This window comes from Ascaphus truei, chromosome 7 (genome assembly GCF_040206685.1).
Source record: "Ascaphus truei isolate aAscTru1 chromosome 7, aAscTru1.hap1, whole genome shotgun sequence".
Classification (NCBI taxonomy): domain Eukaryota; kingdom Metazoa; phylum Chordata; class Amphibia; order Anura; family Ascaphidae; genus Ascaphus; species Ascaphus truei.
Window position 1 is genome coordinate 56,454,843 of NC_134489.1, and position 24,820 is coordinate 56,479,662.

Genomic DNA, 24,820 nt, shown 5'->3' on the forward strand with positions numbered 1-24,820 from the left:
CACAAGGAGGGAGGGGGGTCGGGCTGTGGAGATGGTAATGCATGAGGCAGGGGGAGCACTTACTTCCTCTATAAAAAGCCCTGGAAAGGATTGAGGACGTCACTGCTCCTGCTCATATAGAGCAAACCAGCCAGCCCAGGCGCTTCAAACACAGACCCAGCATAGGTCACACACACACACAGCATGTCTCTCTCACACACACACACACACAGCATGTCTCTCTCTCACACACACACACACACACAGACACACACAAATCCAGCATGTCACTCACACACACACACACACACACACACACATCCAGCATGTCACTCACACACACACACACACACACACACACAAATCCAGCATGTCACTCACACACACACACACACACACACACACACACACACAAATCCAGCATGTCACTCACACACACACACACACACAGACCCAGCATAGCACACACACAGACCCAGCATAGCACACACACAAAGACAGACAGACACAGCATCATTTGGACACAAGGAGGGAGGGGGGGTCGGGCGGGCGGTGGAGATGGTAATGCATGAGGCAGGGGGAGCACTTACTTCCTCTATAAACAGCCCTGGAAAGGATTGAGGACGTCACTGCTCCTGCTCATATAGAGCAAACCAGCCAGCCCAGGCGCTCAGCACACACACACACACACACACACACACACACACACACACACACACACACACACACACACCCAGCATGTCACACACACACACACACACCCAGCATCCGTTGGACACAAGGAGGGAGTGGGGGGGGTCAGTGATGGTGCGTGGGTGCGTGGGCTCCTGATTGGGATCGATGCCGGGCTGGGAGGGGGGGGTTAGTGATGCTGCTTGGGTGCGTGGGCTCCTGATTGTGATTGATGCCGGGCTGGGGGGTCGGGAGGGGGGGGGTCAGTGATGCTGCTTGGGTGCGTGGGCTCCTGATTGTGATCGATGCCGGGCTGGGGGGTCGGGAGGGGGGGGGTCAGTGATGCTGCTTGGGTGCGTGGGCTCCTGATTGTGATCGATGCCGGGCTGGGGGGTCGGGAGGGGGGGGGGTCAGTGATGTTGTTTGGGTGCGTGGGCTCCTGATTGTGATTGATGCCGGGCTGGGGGGTCGGGAGGGGGGGGTCAGTGATGCTGCTTGGGTGCGTGGGCTCCTGATTGTGATCGATGCCGGGCTGGGGGGTCGGGAGGGGGGGGGTCAGTGATGCTGCTTGGGTGCGTGGGCTCCTGATTGTGATCGATGCCGGGCTGGGGAGGATGGGAGGGGGGGTCAGTGAGGCAATGGTATACTGTGGCAACGGTGTACTAACCTTCAAGCAGAATACAAAAGGAAGGATGATTCGTGTGCGTGGGCTTATATAGAGCCTGTAGCTGGCAAAAAAAAAAAAAAAACCTTGCATCGCGCCAAGTCCCGTCAAACCAATCAGGAAGAAGGATTTTGAAAAAAAATGTTTTTTTTTTTTTTTTTTAAACAAGCATAGAACCGCGTGCGCTGCGCGGCCATGAGGCTGAGTCGCCAGGAGGCCAAATCTTGTTGGCCCTGGCGACCTGGCGACCGTATTTGTCGAGCACTGTATATATATATATATATATATATATATATATATATATATATATATATATATATATATATATATATATATATATATTCACAGTTGCTAGAGTTAGAAAAATCCCTGCATGTCAGCCTTGGCAGCTGCAGGCAGTGTAGGAGTTAAATCCTCACCAGGCCTCAGTACATGCGAGTTAGTCACACTGTTGTGTCTAAGGCCGAGCTCAGACTGGCTTCTACGTCTGCTCGCTTCCGCCGCGCCCTCCTGCAGTCAAGCGATCTCTGCTCAAACTGCAGGAGTTGGGTCACTGTGTTTGGGTGCGTGGCGGGGAGTGTGACGAACACATCACGGTGCTGGTTCACCTTTATTGGCTGAACCAGCTCACGTGACTTCAGCCCCAAATTTCAATTTGGGTTGTGGCGGCAAGATGTCGCAGCGTCAACACTGTAGTTTGCCGCCACAAGCCGTTTCTAGTGTGACAACTGCCATCCACTAGCCTCAAAGAGAGACAAATGTGCGCACACGTAAGCGTGCGCACGTCGCATAGCACCATGTCTGATCTGGGCCTAATATGTGTCACTTTTAAAGGTTAGTGTTAGTCACGTTTAGCTCTGGAAGTTGCTAGATGGTCACATGGTAGTGGTGTGACCAGGGTGGAACATATATTGTGCCCAGATGCTGGGGCAGACCGTTGGCCATGCCCCTGGGTATAAAAGGTGGGTTCCTCCATTTGGTAGCGAGACCAAACCCCAGGGAGGATCCCAATAACATCTGTGAAGACCCCATTTAACATCAGGAAGATCCTGTACCATGTAAGAGGATTCCAGGGAGGTCTCCAAGCTATCCTGGCCTGTAAGGCAAGCAGCAGAATCTCTTTTATTTGTTTTCTGTGCTAGGGCAAAGTTTCGCAGTGTTAGGCTGCGCTTATAGTGCCGGCGACAGCGCCGCGTCGTCGCGGCAAAACAAATGCATTTCCGCCGTCGTGTGCGCTTATAGTAAGTATAGTCCTGTTTATGCAACCAGGTAAAGCGCTGAGCATTTAGACTCTTTGAGTAGGTACAAACCCTGTCAAAGCCACAGAGACTATTACCAGCACTCCCTTTTTACTGTTCACGCTATCCCTCATGCAGGGATGGATGGGATAGGGGTGTTAGATATATATAAAATCAAAAATGAATAGACGATACCATTCTGTGGCTAACGAAATGTTTTATTTGTGCGAGCTTTCGAGATACACTGATCTCTTCTTTCAGCGATGGTACATTGAATAAAGCAAGCAAGGTTTAACTTAAAAACAGTGCACACACTGTAGGAATGTTATCTGTGACTGAAACCTAACATCCCCCCCGTGTGTAGTATGCGATATGTGACTTGAGGTGTTAAATAGTCCCTGAATGTTAGTGATGTAAGAGTCTGTGTGTGTGTGTGTGTATGTGTATGTGTATGTATGTATGAATGTATGTAAATATAAATTTGTAAAGAGCCCACAGAGTATACAGCGCTTTACAAAATGTGTGTGTGGAGTGGTAGTGTATATCAATGGTGTGGGTAGGTGTGGGGATGTAAGGGGCTGGAGCATTGCTAAAAGTGTGTGTAGATACTATGTGGTCCCTATTGGTATATAGGGATGGAATTACATAGATTATTTGTATGTGTAAGAGACAGCTGTGTGTGCATACATGTAGCACAGTATGTATAGACATGGCCTTTAGCACTCATGGGAAGAGAGTTCTCTCGTGTCAGTAGTGACTCATAAAACTTCAGTCTCGGTTTAGGCCATCGCTAAGTGTCCAGAACAGTTGCATAAATTTGTATTCATGCAACCGTCTCTTTCGGTGTTCTAAGATTACATTTGAGTGTGGCCACCTTCAGATCGTTCATCTTATGGCCAGAGTCAGAGAAATGTTCGCCGACAGGACTGTCTCTTGTTCGTGTGTGATGCTGTGGCGATGCAGATTTATTCTCTTGTTTAGCCCCTGTTCCGTCTCACCTATGTAGTACAGGCCACTTGGCATTTCATGCACATGAGGTACACGACATTGCTGGAAGAACAGGTGAACCTTCCTCTGATTTTGTACTCCAGATTCCTGTGTGGTATTTGTATTGTGCCCGCTGTGTGGAGCATTGCACAGGTTTTGCATCTTGCGTACTGGCATGGTCTTGTCCCGCATTCAGTTGTACTGTTGAATACTTTACACCTCACCATCATTTTCTTGAGATTATGAGGTTGTCTGTATGATAATAATAAGGGTGTTTCAGGGAAGACCTGTTGCAGTCTTCTATCTTCCTGGAGAATAGGTTGTAGTTCCCTTGCGATCTTGCATAGGGCTTCTAGATGTGGGTTATATGTGACCACCAAAGGTACCCTGTTGCTTGTCTCTTTCTGTCTGTATTCAAGGAGATCACTTCTTGGTATTCTGGTGGCTTTGGGGATTTGCTGGTCTACAATTCTGTGGTTATATCCACGGTTTATGAAATCCGATCTCAAGGCTGTAATCCGCTGGCCTCTGTCTGCTGTGTCGTAGCATATCCAGTTGTAACGTATGGCTTGAATGTAGATGGTTGCATTCTTAGTGTGTGTCAGGTTGAAGCTGTTGTCCCTCAAATAGCTGGCTCTATCTGTAGGTTTGCGGTATACAGAAGTCTGTAGTTCGTTGTTCTTTATAGTTATGGTGGTGTCTAGGAAGTGTCCCCTTCATCTGGGGAATGGGTGAGTTTGAGGTTGTTGGTCGGGTGGAAGGTATTGAAGTTCTCATGGAACTGTAGGAGGTCCTGTTCACCAGAGGTCCAAATCGGGAGGATGTCATCGATGTAGAGAAGGTATGTAAGGGGTTTCAAGTGACAGGTGGAAAGAAAATCACTTTCCAGAGCAATGAATTTGGTCGGGCCCAACTGCTTTGTTCAGCCGCTGTGCCCCAGCTCTCCCCAACTGCGGGCTTCCCTCACTGTCCCGCGCAGGACCTCTCTCTCATGCCGGCACTCACCAGCATGAGAGTGGGGCCCACACAGCTGGTGAGAGCCAGGGACCAGAGGCCTGAGACAATCCCCAAGGTAGGCAAGTCTGGATTTTGTATTTATTTGGAGGTGGGTGATTTTAATGTATGTATGTATGTATTTGGGGTTGGGATGGGGATTGTATGTATTTTGGGGTGGGGGTGTTGTATGTATTTTGGGGCTGTTATTTAATGTATTTTTTGCGGGGGGTGTATTTGGGGGGTGGGATGGTCTCTGTATTTGGGGGGTGGTGGAGTTTTTGTATGTAACCTTTAAGTAAGTGTCCATATTTTGTCTGTTATTTGTATATCTTGTGTGGTCACCTTTATCAAGGAATAAAAGGGGTAAAATAATAAGTGTAAATAAGTGCTAGTGCAATAATAATTATAAAAAAACAGGGGGAACAAAACCTGAGATACAGTCCTTGGATGTAGATAGTCCTTAAGCTGCCTTGGGGGGTTAATCTGGGATCTTCCGACCAGATTTGGAAGATATGTGTTGAAAAACCTCTTGTGGCGCTGAGATGAGTTGATGGAACAAAGTCTTGTGCAGAGATTTCTTCTTATAGGAATATCTCAGAGAGGGAGACAAGAGAAATACACGTGATTGGGTGTTTCGAAACGCGTAGGCAGGTATTGTGGTCATCCAGGGACACCGTAGCTGAACCAACCCGGCGGTGATGTCAGCGGAGGAGACGCTTGTAATTCCCTCGGCTGGTTTGACACCACGAGCACTCCAGGAAATCTCCCCGCACGCATCAAGCAGACGTCCAGTACCCCGCAGCAGACGGCCACCCCTGGCAAAAGACCCCGTACCACTGCACATGTCCTACTCCAGGACGGTGAATAGGATTTCAGTTTTACCTTGGTGGAGCAGCACGGCTTCTTTTAGCACAAGCGCTTGGAAGCCCTTATTTCCTTTAATCAACAGAAGATCATTTACTGTTTATTTTCACAGTCCATGTTTTACATCAATTGTAGTTACAATTGTTTTAACTATTAAATGCTCTATTTTCAATTTACCATGTCTTATATTGTCTAAAGGGTAATACACTATTGTGGTGTTTTTGTATTTCTCTTGTCTCCCTCTCTGAGATATTCCTATAAGAAGAAATCTCTGTACAAGACTTTGTTCCATCAACTCATCCTCAGCGCCACAAGAGGTTTTTCAACATTTATCAAGGAATAAATGATATTTTATCATATCTAAGTCTCGTACCAGTTCAACCCAGTTATTTGGTGTAAATTGCAACCTTGTCATAAGTTACCGTGACACCATATACAGCTATTTTCTAGTGCCACTCAGCACCTATCGGGTTTTGCTTGTTTTTGTTCCTTTCATTCATTCAAATGAACGATTTATTATTTTTTATATATTAGTGGAGGAAGAGTGCTTGTTAGAGGATTCTTTCTCTTTATGTGTTCTACTCTCCTGGCAGCAGCAGATTTTTTCCGCTAAAAAGAGGGACCGCACAAAATCGGTAAACTATCTATTAACAGAAAAGATGCTCTTGATGATGTTAAGTATGACCCACCACACTCCCACACACTGTGCCTGTCCCAAAAACAGCGGAGCATAAAGATTTATATGCGAACATTGAAGCAATGTTACAAAAGGGACTGACAGCAGCACTGAAGGAAACACAAAGGGAGATCTCAGCCCGGAGTGACCGGACAGACATGATAGAGACTAAAACAGATAACCTAGTGGAGGAATATAAGACCCTCACACTAGCAGTTAAGCAGTCAGAAGAAATGATAACAGAGCTGCAGGAGAAGAATAAGGATCTAGAGAACCACACCAGGAAATACAATGTCGGGCTCCGTAGGATCCCAGAGCAGGTAGACTATCTAGATACTTAACTTCACAGGCTCTTCTCCCAAGTAATTCCAAATACTGATACAAATATGTATCACCTGGATAGAGCCTTAGAGGGACGCCTTAAGAATGCAGACCAAACCTGGGTCACAATTATAAGATTTCACGACTACAGGGTGAAGGAAGATATCCTCAAAGCGCCCAGACAATCAGATCCTATAGAATTTGAGGGAACAACTCTGGAAATCTATCCAGACCTCTCCCCTATCACTCTGTCCCACAGAAGAGCTAAAATCGGTCACATCACATCTCCGAAATTAAGGGATAAAATATTGTTGGGTGTTCCCATTTCATCTAATGGTGTGGCAGGGAGGCAAGGTACTGTACTAAAGGACAGAAATATATCCGAGGCAGAAGATCTCATGAGAGGATTATGCCTAAACCAGAGCTCACCACAAAAGGATGCAGGCAGAAGAGAAAGACAACAAACTGCTAATGCCATTGAAAGAACCTGGGTACATACCTGAAGATCCTACAGTTATATTTGTTCTGTTAATTAAAAAAAAATTTGAAAAATCCCTCCTGGGGATCCTGAAAGAAGGACGACTCCGAACCGCAGAGATTGACATAGTTAACGAAATATTGGAAGCAAGCACCATCTCAAGACCACGAATGAAGAATGCAAACGGACAAACGGATAAATTCGTATGAGAAGGAATGTGTACTTGAACTTTCCAAAACAAGAGGATCAACAAGAGTCAAAACATAGCGGGCCTCTCAGCTGAGACCACTGCGGAAGATCTAGACGAGGTCGATCCCTCGAGACCCCAGGAAGAGGAATATCCTTTCACTAAAATTAGACTTTTTGATGTTTTTTTTATCTTTCTAACTAAGGTTTATGGTTATAAGTTGTATGTAAAGGTTAGGCCTACAAGGCCGCAATACAATATAAAAGAGACCAACTGTTTGATTATAATTATACTTTGCCCAGCTCGTCTCGGATGTATTGAGACCAGCCTGAAGCGGTTGCATTGGGAAGTGTGCCCCCCCCCTCCCCATACAAGCCCACCAGTAGCCCCATTTGGGCTCCCACCTGTTGAGCTTTGGGCTTGGATATAGCGCCATCCTTGCCGAATAACCCCTCATCATTCCGGCCCCTTCATTTTTAAAACCCAAGTGTTTTTTCTTTATTTTTTTCTTTATTTTTTTCTTTGTTTTTTTTCCTACCTTACCCCTCAGTGCAGTCTTTCTGGGTATTCCGTGATACAAATATGTACACAAACGTTCTCCCATAGTACGAGCTATTGATTGTGTGTTACTTTCCCATATTATGTATTACAACTGGGCAATTGTGATACATTATGGTAGATAAGAGAATCATAATTATCTCACATAATGTAAAAGGACTTAACTGTGTCAAGAAAAGAAAGATAGCATGCATAGACTTCAAGAGTATGTAGGCAGACATTTTATTGCTTCAAGAAACACATTTTAGCACACAGTCATTCACAAAATATTTTGACAAACTGCCATAGGTACATGTAGCTTCATCAGTTGAAATTTTTGAAATGAAACTTCTTTAGCGGCATCTTCCACATCAGCAAAATTGCCTGGCAGTGAATGGAGTTGATGGAGATGGAAGTCAGTGGTGACAGAAGTGAAGTCACTGCTGGCAGAAGAGGCCGTCAGTGTTGCCAGCTTCCACCAGGAGGAGTCACCAGAGAGGAGGACGACAGCGCTGGAGAGACACACACACACACCAGCGTCCTCCACAAGTGCTCCACCGACAGTTACCGGAGAGGACACACACAACATGGTCCCTCAACCATAACATTGATATCAGGATATTTTTACTTTAAATGGATGAAGTATACCATTAACTATCTGGGAATTAAACTTACCAACTCATACTCTACCTTATATCAGGTCAGTTTCTCATACATGTAGGTTGGACATATGTCGTTTTTCAACCTCATCTACTATGTAACTACCGTATGTATGTGAACACTTACAATGTTTTATTTATTTTTTTAAACTGGAATCATGGTTACTCTACTCAATATCCTGGATAGGAAAGATCTATGCCTTTAAGATGACCCTCCTGCCAAAAATTCTATATCTGTTCATAGCGCTACGGATCCCTATTGGATCTAAAGACCTGATAAGCCTCCAAAGGAACATGCTCACATTCATTTGGAAAGGGAAAAAAACAGAAATAAATAGGAAAGCACTGATAAGACCCAGGGGTGGAGGGAGGGCTAGCGGTACCATGTTTGCAGACATACTACGTGGCCACACAAATTGCCTAGTTGACAGCATGAAATGCGGCACCTCACCAGGTAAAATGGGTCGAATTAGAAAACGCCCATATTGCTTCCTCAACTAGCTTGGCCTTATTAGGACTTCCTAAAAAGACCAGACCTGATATGAGTAAAACCCTCCCAAATATGGCCCACTCCCTGAAAATATGGGATAAGGTTGGCCTAGAGAGAGGTCTCACCACCACACACACAGGGATGCTACCTATATTTGGGAATTCTAATTTCCTTCCTGGACTTACAGTAGAGCAGTTCTCCTGGTGGACTAAAAATGAACTATGCAGAGAGCAAGAAATGACCGCTACAGGTGTTAGGTCTTTTGCAGATCTCAGAGAATGAAAATAGATTCCGAACGCTGAATTCCTGAAATATGCTTAGATCAGACACTACCTTTCTCACGTTTTTAACCGAGGATTAATAGAAGGTTATCATATGCCGGACCCCATCCTGTATTGCCTTGGTGATTCTGACATCGTGGAAGAGTGTTTAAGTGAGGGCAATTATTTGAGAAGGTTAGGTTCCAGGAGGACAAGAATAGAGAACCCTCAGGAGTAGATGAGTCATGTTTATTAAGTAATACTGTAGCACAGACCAGACACCCTGTGTATTATATTGTAGATAGGGACAGTACTCTTTAAGTTAGGATCCCCAAAAGAGGGAGTCCTGAATATTTAAAGAAAAGGAATATGGCACGCCACAGAGGGCCTCAGGAGAGAGATTGCACCCATGTGTTGGCGGTTCAGCCGTAACCGCAGATCTGCACTAATATTCCTCATCAGCTGTATGAAAGTGGCAGTGCCCAAAAAAGCCAAAGGTATTGGGTCACGTAAGAAAGACCCACCAGGATTGCTGTAGGGGTCTAGAGTAATCGGATTAATACCAATGATGATCCCGATGTAACCAGGGGGGCCAGGTCCCAGACCTATTCGTTGATCCAGGGAATAATCTGATTGCCAATATTTGGAATAAGGAAAGAATTTATTTTTCTCCTTATGAGAGATCATTAGATGATATTTCACTGGGTTTTTTTTTTTTGCCTTCCACTGGATCAATATACTGTTAAGTAAAAATATAGGATAAAGTATCTGTCGTCTAAATTTAGCATAGGTTGAACATGATTGACGTATGTCCTTTTTCAACCTCATCTACTGTGTAACTATGTAAAAGTTCCTGGTGACTATTTTTATACATCTTTGCTACCTCAGCTGCCTGAATCCAGCACCCTGAGTCAAGGTAATCCATGTTGAGTAGTCGACCATTGCCCAACAATGTACTTCCACTTCCTAGGAGTCGGGCAGGGAGGGTTACACATAAAATGCCCATTAGGACTAATAAAAGACAGAGGAAGATTGTCAATCATGTTTTTTCAGGGACCAGGAGTGCCATTGCAGCAGCCTGGAAGTGGCCAGCCCTGAGCCTTGACATAGTCATCACCAGGGTATGGAATATTATGGCTCTAGAAAAACTCACGGCCTGAATTAATGATTCCTCAAACAAATATATGGCTACTTTGGAACCAGTGGGTTTTGAAATGGGAACTGTCACGTACGACACCCAGCTAGCACGCGACCTGCATATGGGACAAGGGTTAATACTGACGCTCGCAAGCGCTCCCACTTTTCACCTCTGCAAATGTCCGTCAAATGGACAATATCTCCTCTACAGGATCAAGGATTAATATACAGCTCACAAACTGCCCCACTCTTCACTTTCGCAAAGGTCCCTCAAATGAGTTATATCTCCCCTCAATCCGTCCCAATATACCATCGCCACGAACAGCACACAAGTGAGCACGTAACTTATATACGCAACCAGGGTTAATACACATGGCCATTCTAGCCACCCCACCTTTCTCCTCTGCAAGAAACTAGTGAGTTAATATTAACCCCTACTCAATTGCAAATCAGATCTATCTACTGCCACCACCTGAGGGTATGCAAATATGATAAAAGATATCAGACTAAAATATTTGCCAGGGCCCCAGGTCCCTGTTTATTATAGGAAAAACCATGCACTTTAACACATTAAAATCAGTTGTAGCATAAATGTGTCCGAATTGTAATTATTCTCCCCAGAGCCTGCAATCAGTTCATTCAGAGCCCAAAGCATTACTTATTAAATGTTTTAATATATATAAAAATACAGTGCTTAGATTACAGAAAAAGTATTACAAAAAAACATACAATTACAATATAAGGTAGAACAGCTTCTTAAAATAAAAGTAGAAAACATAAACAGAAAATCCTATACTTTACCAAATGCTATGGATTTTCCCCAGAGAGGCCACTGGCTCAGAACAGGAGGTCCCGCATGCTTTCTTCCAAGCATGCCTCTGGTGAGATCTGATTTTTAAAAATCTTTTTCCCTGACTTAAAACCATTCTTTCCTCATGGCCCCGGCATAAGCCCACCCCTTGTAGAGAGGTTTTGTAGCTCCTGTCCCCAGACCATGTCTATAGAATTTGATTAAAACAATTGACACCTTAAGTGGGCTATCCAGGATGGACCCCCGCCCCAAGTAAGTCCCTTTCAAGTTCAGAGTAGATCCAAAGAAACAGTCCTGGCCTGTTTCAAGCCCAGCATTTTGTATTTTGCTAAAACAAGGGTAGCTCATTAACCCCTCAAGCACCAAATGGATTACCTACATAATATCTCATGATATTATCATGACAGGAACACTCAACATTTGATAGGTCTTCCATGGCACAATAAGTAATTGGGCTGTCTAGTGAGTCACCAAGTCTATATTGTTGTGTAGAATTTTTTAAATTATACTGTATTTATACCTACCATGTATAAAAGTAAAATGATAGAATATATACCCTGTATATCTGCGAAGTCTGCAAATCCCCCCCCCCAAACCCCTTCCCCAGCTTCAATTTGAAAGCTTGATTTTCTGTACCCCCACAAAACTTCAAAATAAAAACCTTTATGATAAAAAAATAAGGAAGAACCTGCCAAAGAACGGGTTAAGCATGAAATGTTGTTTCTGAGATGATTTTCCAGGCTTTATGCGTCACGGGATTTCTAGGCGCACATATCAATACGTGCTGCTGAGTGATATGTGTTTTCATTGGATCTTATGTGTTGAATGTTCTAAGAAAACCTGATCTGATGACTTTAACATGGCATAACTTTTAGTAACTCCTTTCTCACTGGAGAGTCATATTAGAGATGGGCATGAAAGGTTAAACAGAAAGATTACATATAAAAGGCTGTATCTACATCAGTAAACTTATACCAAAGATTGTACCAAAACCATTTCTTTATCAGTTTACAGCTTTTGTTCTCTTTGAAAAATTGTATGGTTTAAATGATCTCTTCTTTAAGTGTAAACCTTTGCATGAGCTTAAGTACCAATATGTTCTCCTCTCCTTTCTCCTTCTATTTCTTTGATCCTTTCTTTCGCTCCTCTCCTTCACCATTTCCTTCTTTCTCTCCTTCTGTTCTCCTCGTCTTTCAAGCCTTCTTCTTCCTTCTCCGCCTAATTCCCATCGCCTTCTCCATCCCTCTCACTTTATCCCTCAACGTAATATTTATTTTTTCTGTCTGTCTCTCGCAGTAATGCTAAATGGGCACAAGGCGCAGCTTAGGTGTAAGAACAGTGCCTTTGAAGCGTGTGACCTGGGCAAATCACCATTTTTACTACGCAAGTTTCTTCCGTATGACTCCTAACATTTCCCTGAAGTTTATGGACTTTAAGGTGTCTTCTTGCACTGAAAGGTAGCTTATGGCAGAAGACTGCTTCGTAACTATGGGCCTTTCCCTGTGCATCAGGCATTAGGACAGGGACTCGCTGAGCCTGCAAGATTGCATGTACAGCACTGCATACAATGTCGGCATTATATACGAAGCAATTGTTATTTTTAGGAAAAGTTCTCTTGGATTTGCTTCTCTTTCTCTTTGCTTTTATATCTGATTTCCCTGTCTGCGTATTTTATCTCAAACAGGGCCGGCTTGATCGCACCGAGCCCCCGCGCTTACAGGGGCCCCACGCGCTTCCCCACAACAGTTAAACCGGGGGAGAGCGCAGGGCCTCTGTAAGTGCCTCTTAACTTCTATCCAGTATCTCCTCATCACTGCAGCATCATGTTGTCGTGACGCCGCGACGTTTCAGTTGAGGAGATGCCGGAGCAGGTAAGAGGTCCCGCACTCTCCCCTGGCACCGAGCCCCGCTATATTTCAAGCCGGCTCTGTGCAGTTCCCTGTCTTTTAATTTAACTGTGTTCTTCTATTTTTGATTCTAATATAAACTATAGTAATCTCAAGAATGAACCTTTATAAATAGCCATAAACAGTATATAATTATGATATCGGTGTTGTATAACTTTCACTGGGATGTGTGCAGTGACAGGGATCTGGGTGAGAAGCCTGATTATGAAAAATCTTGTAGAATGCAGAATTCCACATGGAAAAAACACCAGTAAATTGATTATGAGGGCAAATAAAACTTTAATTGTGCCAAACCTGAGTTGCTTAACTTAGGTAAATATATGAGCTGGCAAAGGGAGGGGCACAGTTATAAAGCCCTTAGCAAGTATTTCACGGTAAACAGCTGTCTACAGCTGTTCCTCGGACATGATACTTTGCTACAGAAAAAGCTGAAGCAAAGCAGCTTGGTAATGCTGTCCTGTTAAACACAGCAAAGTGTTAAGGCAGCCCTCCAACTCAAGTGCACCCCAATGCATTGCAATGCCATATAAATATAGGATGAGTATCTTCACCAATTAGAAGTTAAGAAAAGAGAAACTTGATGGACATACTTTTTTTCAACCTCGTGCTATGTAACCTCAAACTACTTGTGAGCACATCTCATGTCTCAGACAGGTCTGCAACCCTGCCTCTCCCCATTATCTCTTAGCATACAATGCTTCCGCTGAAGCCAGGGATTCTGGGTAATGACATGCAAATGGGCACAGCGTGTGTCACCTTTTGCTTCTTGTCCATTTTAATATGGGTCCCTGTAAGCTTATGCCTGCCATATTTCACAGATTTTTCAGCACAGCCTGGGTTAAAGAAGTGCATAGCCAGTAAACCTACTGACAGACAGCTTATTTTGACCTTTTGAGTCTCGTCAGGTTGAAGTTGGTTATACTGACTTAAAGCTGCAGTTCAGGCAATATCCTGCATGTGTGTTTTTTTAATAAATCAGTTCTGTAGTAAGAAAAAAATACTTTTAGCATTTTCTGTTTTAAAAAAAAACAACTTTGAAAGACCAATTTTCTTGTATTCTATTTTAACAAGCATGCTTGTTCCTATAGCAACGATTTACATTCTCCATGTTTAAAGATGTCGCCAAACTTTGCCGATCAATAGACGGAGAACGAATTGACCGTCAGCTATGCAGTTCTTTAGGTAATTAGAGATTGCCCACATGAAAATATTGAAGTAAAAAAAAAAAAAAAAGACTGAATTGCAGCTTTAACATGCAACTATTGCACGTACCTCTTGCAGGAGAGGCATTTTAACAGCTCCTTGCATGCGCCATTATGCTTTGCATGAGGGTATCATCGCAGGTATCTCAGGTGGGGTAAACTGTCCCTGCAAACAACCTGTAGCCAATGTCAGAAGAGGCATTAACATACTTCTTGCATTCGAGGTCGCAGAAAACGAACATCAAAACCACATCAAAGACTTCTTTCCATTGTGACGTCAAATTATATTTACGTTTTTCGTACATGTGGCTAGGAACTGCTGTTCAAATCATTAGATAATAAAGAGGTATTCAACATCCCTGATGGAGTTAAGTTCCCCAAAATTATGTGGATAAAAAACGGAATCGGGCAGGTGGTTGAGGCCATCTCGCCAATAAGGTAAGCTAACTTAAGGGGTTTTAGGATAAGTGGTCAAGGTTTTTAGGCAAGGGGGTAGTGTTAGTATTACTATTTAAGATTAGGGGTTTTAGGGTAAGGTTAGGGGATTACCTTGGCGGCGAAACGGCCGGCAGTGATATCTTCCTCAGACAGGGTGCGTGGCGACTAAATGCCGGCGGCAACTTGGTTGCGGCAAAACAGCTGTGACCAAATGTTCTAGACCAGATTTAAAAAATGGTTGAACTTGCACTCACCAGTTTATGGTATAGCAACATCAACAGTGGCTATGAGCCTGCGTCCATACCGCGAGGCACATGTGATAAAATACCTGGTTGGCCAAGCCTGATGAAGGGGCCAAGGGGCATTGAAACATTACTCCTTGGGCTGTGGTAACTGCGTGTGCCTGCAGACAAATCTCTTGATTTTTCTATTATTCTGTACATTAAAGAAGAAACCTAGCTAATACCAAAAGGAACACGTGAGTGTACTTTCTTCTTTTTTCTATGACTGAGTGATGATCTAACGTGGTATTTCCTCAAAATGATGTAACATGGATGGGTTTCTTAAATTGCATACATTTTGACAGCCCCCACTTTTCTCCCAGGTGTCCTATGCCAGGCGCGCGGCTGTTACAGAGTCTCTGTGCTTCCCCGAAAGCATTTAAAATAAATGCCGGGGATCGCCTGAGACCTCTGTAACTTTTACTTACCTTCACTTCCAGTGACGCATCTCCATGGCAGCCCAGTGTCAAATTACGCTGCGAGGTTACGTGACGTCATGTTGACGCCGGAGCCGTGCCAGGAGGGGAGAGGAGACAGGGGGGTGAATGTAGGAAACTTTGCGCACCCCTGTCCTATGCTACAAGTTCACAAGAGCTCACACATCATATTCTGCTAACTCCCTTTTGAGGGAGAGGGTTAAACCCGTCCCTTAGCCAGCAGTAAGCAAGGAAACAGGTTTACTTGAACTTTGAGTTTCTAGAAACTTTCTCCCTACTCCCAGAAAACTTGTAAACAGAGCATGAACCTAAATACACTCCTATTCCATTTATTGACGTAGTTACTATGTAACTTATATTGTATACAAGGTTTGCCTTTACTATCTGTGTGTCTGACCTGAATTGTTCTACAATCTGTTCAGCCTTCAAGGTACATTTCCACTTGACAACTTGTACTGAAGCGGTTGGGTATATTGTTTTGCCTGCTGTGCTGCTGTTCTCTTAAGTCCTGTTTTAAGCGTTTGTTAGGGGTCACTCATTAGCTTGTGGTCTCACTTATTTTTCCCATTGCTATCACAAATGTCAGTGGAGTTTTATTTTTTGTAAAGAATACAATTGTGAAGTCACAATTCCCCTATTACGCCCCGCACATGCGCAGAAGCGGCCTGCTCCACCCCATGCATGCGCAGAAGCGGTCAGCTCCGCACATGCGCAGAACAGCCTGCTCCACCCCGTGCATGCGCAGAAGCGGTCAGCTCCGCACATGTGCAGAACAGCCTGCTCCACCCCGTGCATGCGCGGAAGCGCCCACCTGGGCATGTGCAGAAGCGGCCCGGTCTCCGCGCATGCGCAGAAGCGGCCAGCTCTGCCCGCACAAGGGGCCAGCTCCGCCATGCGTGTTTGTTTGTGTGTGTTGAAATATACATACGCAAAAGGAACAGTGTTATTAGAGGAATTCCCAGTACGAATATAGAAATGCAAATAGCAAAAATGTAAGAAATCTACCATTTATAATAAAAAATTAAGAAGTGCAAAACATGCAAGGAGTGTAGACATATAACACATGAATTGTATATAGATTAATACAATATAGTAACTGTAATGATTGCGTTTTGTCACTGAAATTGTATTTAGATTTTTATGATTTTGATTGAATAAAAGACTTTTGAGAGTAACGGCATTTAGATACTTCACAATCTAAAATATACTGTATGCATCTTACTTTACTTAGCAAAAGTCAATTGTATCATGTATTCCAACTGATACTATGGAAATTTCTGCCGAAAAATAAATTATACTCTCAAAAGTCTTTCATTCAATCAAAATACAATTTCAATGACAAAACACAAGTTAGTATAGATATAGGATAAAGTATCTGTTGTCTAAATTTAGCATAGGTTGAACTTGATGGACCTATGTCTTTTTTCAACCTCATCTACTATGTAACTATGTAACTATGTAACTTAGAACGCGCGTGCTCGGCACACACCCCTCTTTTTTTTCTGCATTTGCAAGTCTTGATTTTGAACTATTATTAAGCATTTGAATCTACATTAACTGTGTGGCCCGCGAAGCTTACCAAACCTTGTGAAGTTGCCCTCCAGCCAAAATAATTGTCCACCTCTGGTCTAAAGCCTCTACTCAATATGCTTGGAGCAGTCTTCCCAGTGCTGGATAAGATTTTAGTCTCATTCATATTAATGAAGATTAATGAACTCTTCTCCAGATCTGGGAACCAGCTTCATGGTATATTGAGCAGGGGCCTAAAATAGCGTTTATTGACAGTATCTATGGCAAGAGGAAAGCAATTCATACCGAAAGCAAGTGACCCAATGCAATCTCTGCTCATTTATAATCTGTGTCCATTTTTAATTAAGTGATATTAAAATTATCTGTCAAAACATGCATCCCTTGCCATAAACTTTCATCATTTAGTGACAAGAAAGGTGACTGCATGGAGCAAAAAGAGCTTTATTTACATATAGCATATCATACAGTATAATGGGATGTATTCATTTCAATGTTTGTGTCATCGTTGTATAAGAAGTTTCTTTGTTGTAAACAATGAGGTAAAGAATAATATATTCTCTTTAATTCATTGATATAGCCAGATCTTTTGTGCCACAGAAAGTGGGGGGAGATACTGCATATAGATAATAGAGCTAAATATGTCACAATACAACGTATTCCAGGTCGCTACTCCTTTGGACATTCTCCTATGCTGGGGGCCCAAACTTTTCCCCCTGCGCTCCCCTGCTTGCTCTTCTTTCCTGCTTGCCCCCTTCCCCCCCCCCCCGCCGCCCACTCGGTACTGGCATTGCCATTGCGACGTCACGTGACCACGCGGCGTTATTTGACGCCGGGTCACCATGGCGACGCGTCGCCGAAGACCAGGTAGAAGTTACAAAGGCCTTGTGCTGTCCCCCGGCATTTCATTTAAATGCCTTGGGGGAGTACACGGGACCTCTGTAACCGCCGCGCCCCCCAGTTTGCGCACCCCTGCTCCAATGCACCAGTGGCAACATTGGAGCGAAGTTCCTTAATACATTGATGCAAAAGGGCTCAAGATGAAAAGGACGTTTTTTTGTTTTAACACCGCTTCAAAATTGCCTTGATACACAGAACGCCAAAGTACCTTTTTATTCTGGCATTGATACAGATGTAGCCAGACTTACTGACCCCCAGAGACAGTAAAAGCAGCGGCTACCTTCAGGGGGTTCATTCTTCCAAACAGGACCCCCCACGGAGAGATTTGCTGTTACTGGAGGATGCCGCGGTCACAATTCCAGGGCATCCCCCGGCATTGCGAACAGTTAGCGTGGTTACGTCTCTACATATTCCAAATGGTCCTTTGAACATAATTTTAACACCAAAACAGAACCCCTGGTTTGCTTAATAAATATTTCATAAAATATTTCCTGCATTTGGTCTTCAAAGTAAGAAAGGGATTTTCACGTCACAGCCTCTCCTCCCTCCCTCTGAGTTAATAAGTGTCAAGAACTATGACTTCTTTTCCTTGTCTGTGTGTTTTTATTTTTGAGATTGTTCACCTTTATCTTTTATTTCCTTTCCTGAGTAGAGATCGTTGGATAGCAGCAGCAGCAGCAGCAGCTGCCGCTGGTTCTCCTGCTATTTTATAGGTGGTGGTTGTACCAATGGCCATTGATAAGAGCTGTGGGTGTGCAGAGCTATCAGCCAAGACTAAGGGTGTGTCAGAAAAGGAACACAAAGCTGCCACCACTATCGCAGTTATCACTCATTCCGCCTTCACACATACATGTACAGCTGTGTTCAGATCAGTACAAATCACTAATGTGGCAAATTAGCGTGATAAAAGCTTTATTAATGCAATTTTAAGTCTTTTTCATGTCCACACCTACTCCTAATTGAACAAGCTATACTGTCTTATAATACTGAGTTTCTCTCTTTATCAGTCAATACTTCCACGTTCCTTTTACCTTGGAAAACACTTGCCAGACCTGTTTGTGTGATGTTTGTCCCTGCTAATTAAATGAAGAGCATTCCTCTATAGCTGTGATTTATTTACTGGTTTGTGATGGAATTAGCAGCCCTGATACACGTAGTCATGCTCAAACATTAAAACTTATTATCCAATCATTTTTGTCTCTCTCTGTACTTGAAATAAATAGTAAGCTTAAGACATTACTATTGTCTGCTGCAGCATTAACATCTTTTAAGATACAAACACGACGCCATTAGGGTAAGGTGGTTGCTTTGGGCCCCGCGCCTTCGTCGGGCCCTACGCTCCCTCCTCCTGTCAGTGCCAGGATACAACTTCCATCTGACAGGAGTGGGGAGAGCTGGAGAGTCCCCGAAACAACAGTGCAGGATCGCACCGCTGCTCACCCCAAGGTAATTGTGTGCGTGTGTTATCTGTGTGTTGTGGGGGGGGGGTCTTAACTTTTCCGGAACGGCAGCATCACTCCTTCAGCGTTGCGTTGCCATGATAATGCTACGTCACATACTGCTGTGACGTAATGACGTCACGTGCCGGAGGAGGAGCGATGCTGGTTGGAGGTGGGGCCCCACTGCCAGCATACCACCGTGGGGCCCCACTGCCAGCATACCACCGTGGGACCCGCAAGAGGTAAGGCCGGCCCTGGCAAAATCTTAGGTATTTGCAGAGACTCCTGTGGGTTTGTATGAATCCAAGTTACAACTGTGCAAGTATTTCTCTATAATCTTTCCAAAAGAGTGGTGCAATTGCCTGCTTAAAGTCTATAATCTATCGTAGTATTTCAACCAAGTACCTGACCTGATATAGGACAACCAAACAAGATGGACTAATTTGCTCCGTTGAATTCTTACACATAGCATCCTGTTGAGTACTTTTCAAAAGACAACCACAATGAATGATTTGCAGGTGAACAATTCTTTTAAGCTTTATGATTTTTTTCTATTACCACAAATTTCATATTTAAATAATTGGGCTCTGCATATTTTGTTGTTATAGGGATAGGTCAGTTCTTTTTCTTAAAATTAGAGAGAAATGTTTGGGTGATTTTTTTTTTTTTTTTTTACTGGGGAGATGACCATTGTTATTTGGGTTTGTCAGCGCGAGGACTTTCCAACTAGAAATGTATATAATGAACGGTTTTATTGAAGTACTTAACTAACGGAATATTCATTCACCCAAGAGTTACATAATGAATGGAGTTGTGTGGGCTAGTAACAGCATTGCCCTGGTTCCATTAAGATGAATTTGCTGACCTATTAAATGTAACAAAATATCTTAGGGGTAAGAACACCAGCTTTAAGGTGGATGATTCTGGTTCGATCCCTGTGTCAGCTGTCCTGGTTACAGTGGGCAAGTCACCTTATCTACTTGTGTCTCAGGCACCAACATTTCTTTGTAGGCTCTTCAGGGCAAGGACTCGTGCCAGCAAAATTATATGTACAGCACTACATACATTATCAGTGCTACAGAAAAAAATGCATGTAATGGGCCAACGGTAATATCAGGTGCAACAGAAAGTAGCAGCTATGCCAAAGTTATGAAACCATTCAGCATGAAAGCACAGATGAACTAAACAATGCTAAACTGGAAGTCACCCTATGGCACATAGTAAGGAACGGCTATAAGGTGCCTTACTAAATGTGGTCCTAAAACACTTTCTCATTCACTCGTAGCTTTAATTTTGATTCTGTCAGAAATGTTTCTGATTTAAATTAAATTATAATGTGTATACACACAAGAGTTTCAGTGAGTGTTTTAACTGTGATATTTAGCTCTAACATAATAAACTGGCCCAATTGCAGCAAATTGATATCTATTCCCATTCCATTGTAAACAGTGGAACAAATTGAAGATTATCTGTTCCCCATTAAATCCAATGAAGCAAATTGATGACTATTTGCACTCCATTAGACCCCCTGGAGCAAGCCAACATCTATTTGCTCTCCATTATACTGAATAGAGCCAATTAACATCTATTTGCTCTCTATCATGCCTAGTAAGACAATCTGGTATATATTTGCACTCCCTTATACCCCATATAACAAATTGACATATTAGACTGTATTTAGGTCACTAAATGGACTCCTGTGACATGAAAAGGGTATTTTGTTTTCGTTGTCACACAAGTAATTGTCTTATATTATGTGAGTAGAAATCTCTCTGCACGCAGGAACACATTTTCACCCAAGTATGCAAATAAATGCATACTTTGTGAATGTCTTATAGACTTGGGTGAAATTTCTTACTTGCGTGCAGAGGGATTTTCGTTAATATTTTTTGATTAATTCTGGGGTTTTCTTGTATTCACACTGCTTCCTGACTGTCACCAGAGCACTTTCTTTAATTCTTTAAGTGAGTGCTTGTTTACGCCATATTGTTTTTGTTAACTTTATAATATGTGAGCTTGTACCTTTAATAGAAAAAAAAGGAAAATCCATTGAATAATTGTCAGGTTCGAAAGGATGAAGTTGACAGTAAATCTTCACTCGGATATGAGTTGATGATTAGCAAACTCACCTTTTTTTCTGCCTTGTAGTGTGCTTATGGTTAGGAAGGTAATTAATGGCAAAGTAAATGTGGGCTGCTTTACTTACTGAACCATACATCGGAAATTGTAAACTGTAACTATGTTTTTATTAAATTATTCATTCACAGTATCAGTCATGAGATCATTCACTCACCTTTTCACTCATTCATCTATTCATCCATTGATTTATATTAATATATACATTAACTCATCCATCTGTGTCTATCCTATGTGAACCATACATCTAAAATATCTATTTTTTCCTGCAATGACCTAGCGTTTGTAGTGTACAATGTTTCGTCCAACAAATAATATATCTAGTAGGATGAACAGGGTTCAAATATCTCCAAGGTAAGAGGTGTATAATGAGGCTTAGCACTAAAAGGATAAGCATATAGCACTACACTTTACTAAGCAGGTTATCTGTAGCAAACAAACTGAAGCATTCAAAGTATTTAATTAATGGTGTACGCTTATCACAAGGAACTCTTCGAGATTTCTCATGGTATGTTCTTTCTTTGCAGATGTGAAAATTGCGGTGCGGTCTTCCACACCGAATGCAAAGTTAAAACCCTCCCCTGCCCCAGGTGTGTGCGCAAAGAGCTGCAGAAGAAGCAGAAGTCTTTCTGGAAGAGGCTGAATGTGGACGACAGCCTGGAGGAGTCTTGCAACATGTTTGAGCTGTCTTACCAGAGTACATGATGTCAAACTGTGTCTAGCTCTCAAACCCAAGCACTTGCTTTTCCTACTCAGCTGCTGCATATCTAGCTAAGCCATTGTTGTTCTTAGAAATCGTACCCAAAGGATAGTTGGTACGTATGCATTTCTCTTTCAATACAACAGGGGTGCTGAACTCCAGTCCGCAAGCCCCCCCCCCCAGCAGGTCAGGTTTTCAGGATATCCCAGATTCAGCACAGGTGGCTCAATCTCTCTGATTGACCCACCTGTGAGGAAGCAAAGATATCCTGAAAACCCGACCTGTTTGGGTGGCTTGAGGACTGGAGTTCAGCACCTCTGAAATACACCACCAGGCATCTACCTTATCACAATGGGAATCTACTACTAGGTTATGACTGTTAGCTTTCACTATCTTGAGTGCCCTATGAGATAACTTTCTCGCTTTGATTTTTATGTACAGTTTCTTCTAGTTGCAAGTCGGGAAGTAAAGAAGATGCCAGGACAAAAACATCACATTTTGTATGCATGTACATGCTTTATTTGTAAGTTATCAGCGAGTCACCGTTAACTTATATTAATGCAGAAAACTAGCAATTCTGTGGAAATCTGGATCATTTTATGACATTGATGTATATGTTTTTTTGTATTAATTGCAGGTTGTGCTATCACTTATAGTACCTCAACAGCGATTATTTATGTACATCAGCTTTTAATACCACATATTTTCATTCTGTATGTGTTCTCACTGAAGGTTACTAGTAAGAAAAATATTGAACATTTCAGTAGAACAACAAAATAGTTTTTTTTTCTGTTCATGTTGTTCCAACAACAGGATATTACAACCTGTAAAGAGCCCAACCTATTTATTTAACTTATTTGTTGTCAGGTTACAGGAGGTAATTTATGATGTGTTGGAAGAATAGTAGCACATCTGTTCTACAGGCGCTTGCCTGTGTTCTTCTCTCACCTTCACAGAAAAGGTATATACAGTACTCTCAAGAACAATACTTCTAGGCCCTGTGTGTTTCTTTTCTCCCTACAACAAACAAAGCAAGATCAAGCTTTGTACAAAGCATTAATCACACCCAATAATGACCTGAAAGGCATTCATTGCTTTGTTTACAAATATAGAATATGCCGAATGGTGAACTACGTGCCTTCAATCCACACGGCACATGAGCAAAGAAGACAAAGCTGCAACTCATGGGTGGCAAAACCACAAGAGAATTATGAACCTTAGAAAATCTTTGTATTACTGCTTAGTACAATGATGTGATTTGAACTGTAGTTTATGAAGGACTATATACAAGTTGCAATGCATAGGAAGACTTGTTTATGGCCAACATTAATATTACATATAACCTTAAATTACTTAAGTAGAGAACAGACCAAGATAGGGTTGGGTTACTATTATACTCCTGCTAATCGTGTTTAGTTAACCTCTTTGCTGCTGGAAGAGGCAGTCCATCAATGTCTTCTTGTGCAACTTCAGTAGCAATGTCGGTTACAGGAGCATTGTGAATTACAAAATAAAATGTAGGTAGGTATATGTAGAAAGCATAATGTGTTCTATTCAACGATTCAGCTTTTTAAATGATAAATAAATGTATCAAAATTATTTGTGGGCATGTGAACTGATTCCCATAAATTGAGACCCATTACAGTGCAATTGTTGGGATAAACCTAACTTCATGTCCAGGTTATATATGGAATCCACAGCAAAGGTGTGTGCTAAATGTCTGCTTTCAATGTATTCGTATGTATGGAATTACAGACTGAAATTAAACACTGTTACATATATGGGGGGAAGGAAATCACTGATGTGGGTGTCACACTGCGCTCCGGCGTTAACTGCTACTAAAGCCAACAGCCAGATCAGGGTGTGATACCCAGCGTCGGCACTTAGTGAGTCTCATGATAATGTCTCCTCTGTTCTCTTCTGCCTACATGTCACCATGTATTTGAACACACAATACTCCTTTAACTTCTTCCTCCTTTATTCTGTTAACACAGAATAAATGGGTCTTAGCCAACTCACTTCCTGGAGTGCGTTTGATCTGTTATAGAATTCAGTGTTGGTGATTCAATAAAAGAGAGCATGAAATATCTGACCTGAAAAATAACTGTCTTTTTATATGGTTTGAAATGTATGGGTTTTCCTATAACCAATCAATACAACAATTGTACAATTTGAAAATAACTTTACAAACTTATTTATAACCAATTCTACTGTGTTTTGTCCAACTGAGCATTTCCCCCCAGATAGAACAGTGGTGTTAAACTACACAAGATGGGATATTATGTTTAAACACGATGATTGTTAATTTCAACAGAAAAAGACCTTGACAATTCTGTACTGGAGTTAGAACTCTATTTACGCATAGTGAGTATAGCAAAACAACATACCGATCTCCATTTCAGCTGGGAAACCAATGATCATTAAATATACTTTCCCTATAGTTTGTGGGTTTAAAGGACTAAAATAAAAAATGCAAAACAAAAATAACTGCAAAAATTATGTGGGCTTTCGGATTTTACCATAAAGTATGTTTTTTATAGCTTCAGTTTCATGACTCAGCACTCCTACAATCCCTAATGAATGGGTATAACATTCTGGGCATCGCACTTTGGCAGAAACATGATTCATTTTCATTCTAGTGAAACATTGGTGATGGATTCTGGACCTCAGCTTATTTTTAAGATGGCAGCAGTCAAGAATACAGGGTACCTATGTGTTAACTATCAGCCCATTTACTATTCTAGAGAGACAACAAGAAGATATTATTTTTCAGAAAGCTTGGCATAGGTTCTGAGAATTTTGTGGCTATCTACAAAAGAATAAGAACATGTAATTGATTTTTATACAGCACTGATAAGCTTTGTAGCAGTGAAAGTATAACATACGGCATATAGGCG

The 24,820-nt window shown here is 42.4% G+C and overlaps 1 protein-coding gene across 5 annotated transcripts in view; it reads left to right on the plus strand.

Annotated features, from left to right (window-relative positions):
- The window catches only part of PLEKHM3 (pleckstrin homology domain containing M3), a 201,774-nt gene extending 177,833 nt beyond the window's left edge, over positions 1–23,941 (plus strand). For all 5 annotated transcript variants that reach the window (XM_075608512.1, XM_075608510.1, XM_075608513.1 and 2 more), the window contains one exon: positions 21,751–23,941. In XM_075608512.1, the coding sequence (XP_075464627.1) occupies positions 21,751–21,928 (178 nt within the window). In that variant the 3' untranslated portion in view covers positions 21,929–23,941. The remainder of the gene's footprint in view (positions 1–21,750) is intronic.
- Positions 23,942–24,820: the final 879 nt, after the last annotated feature.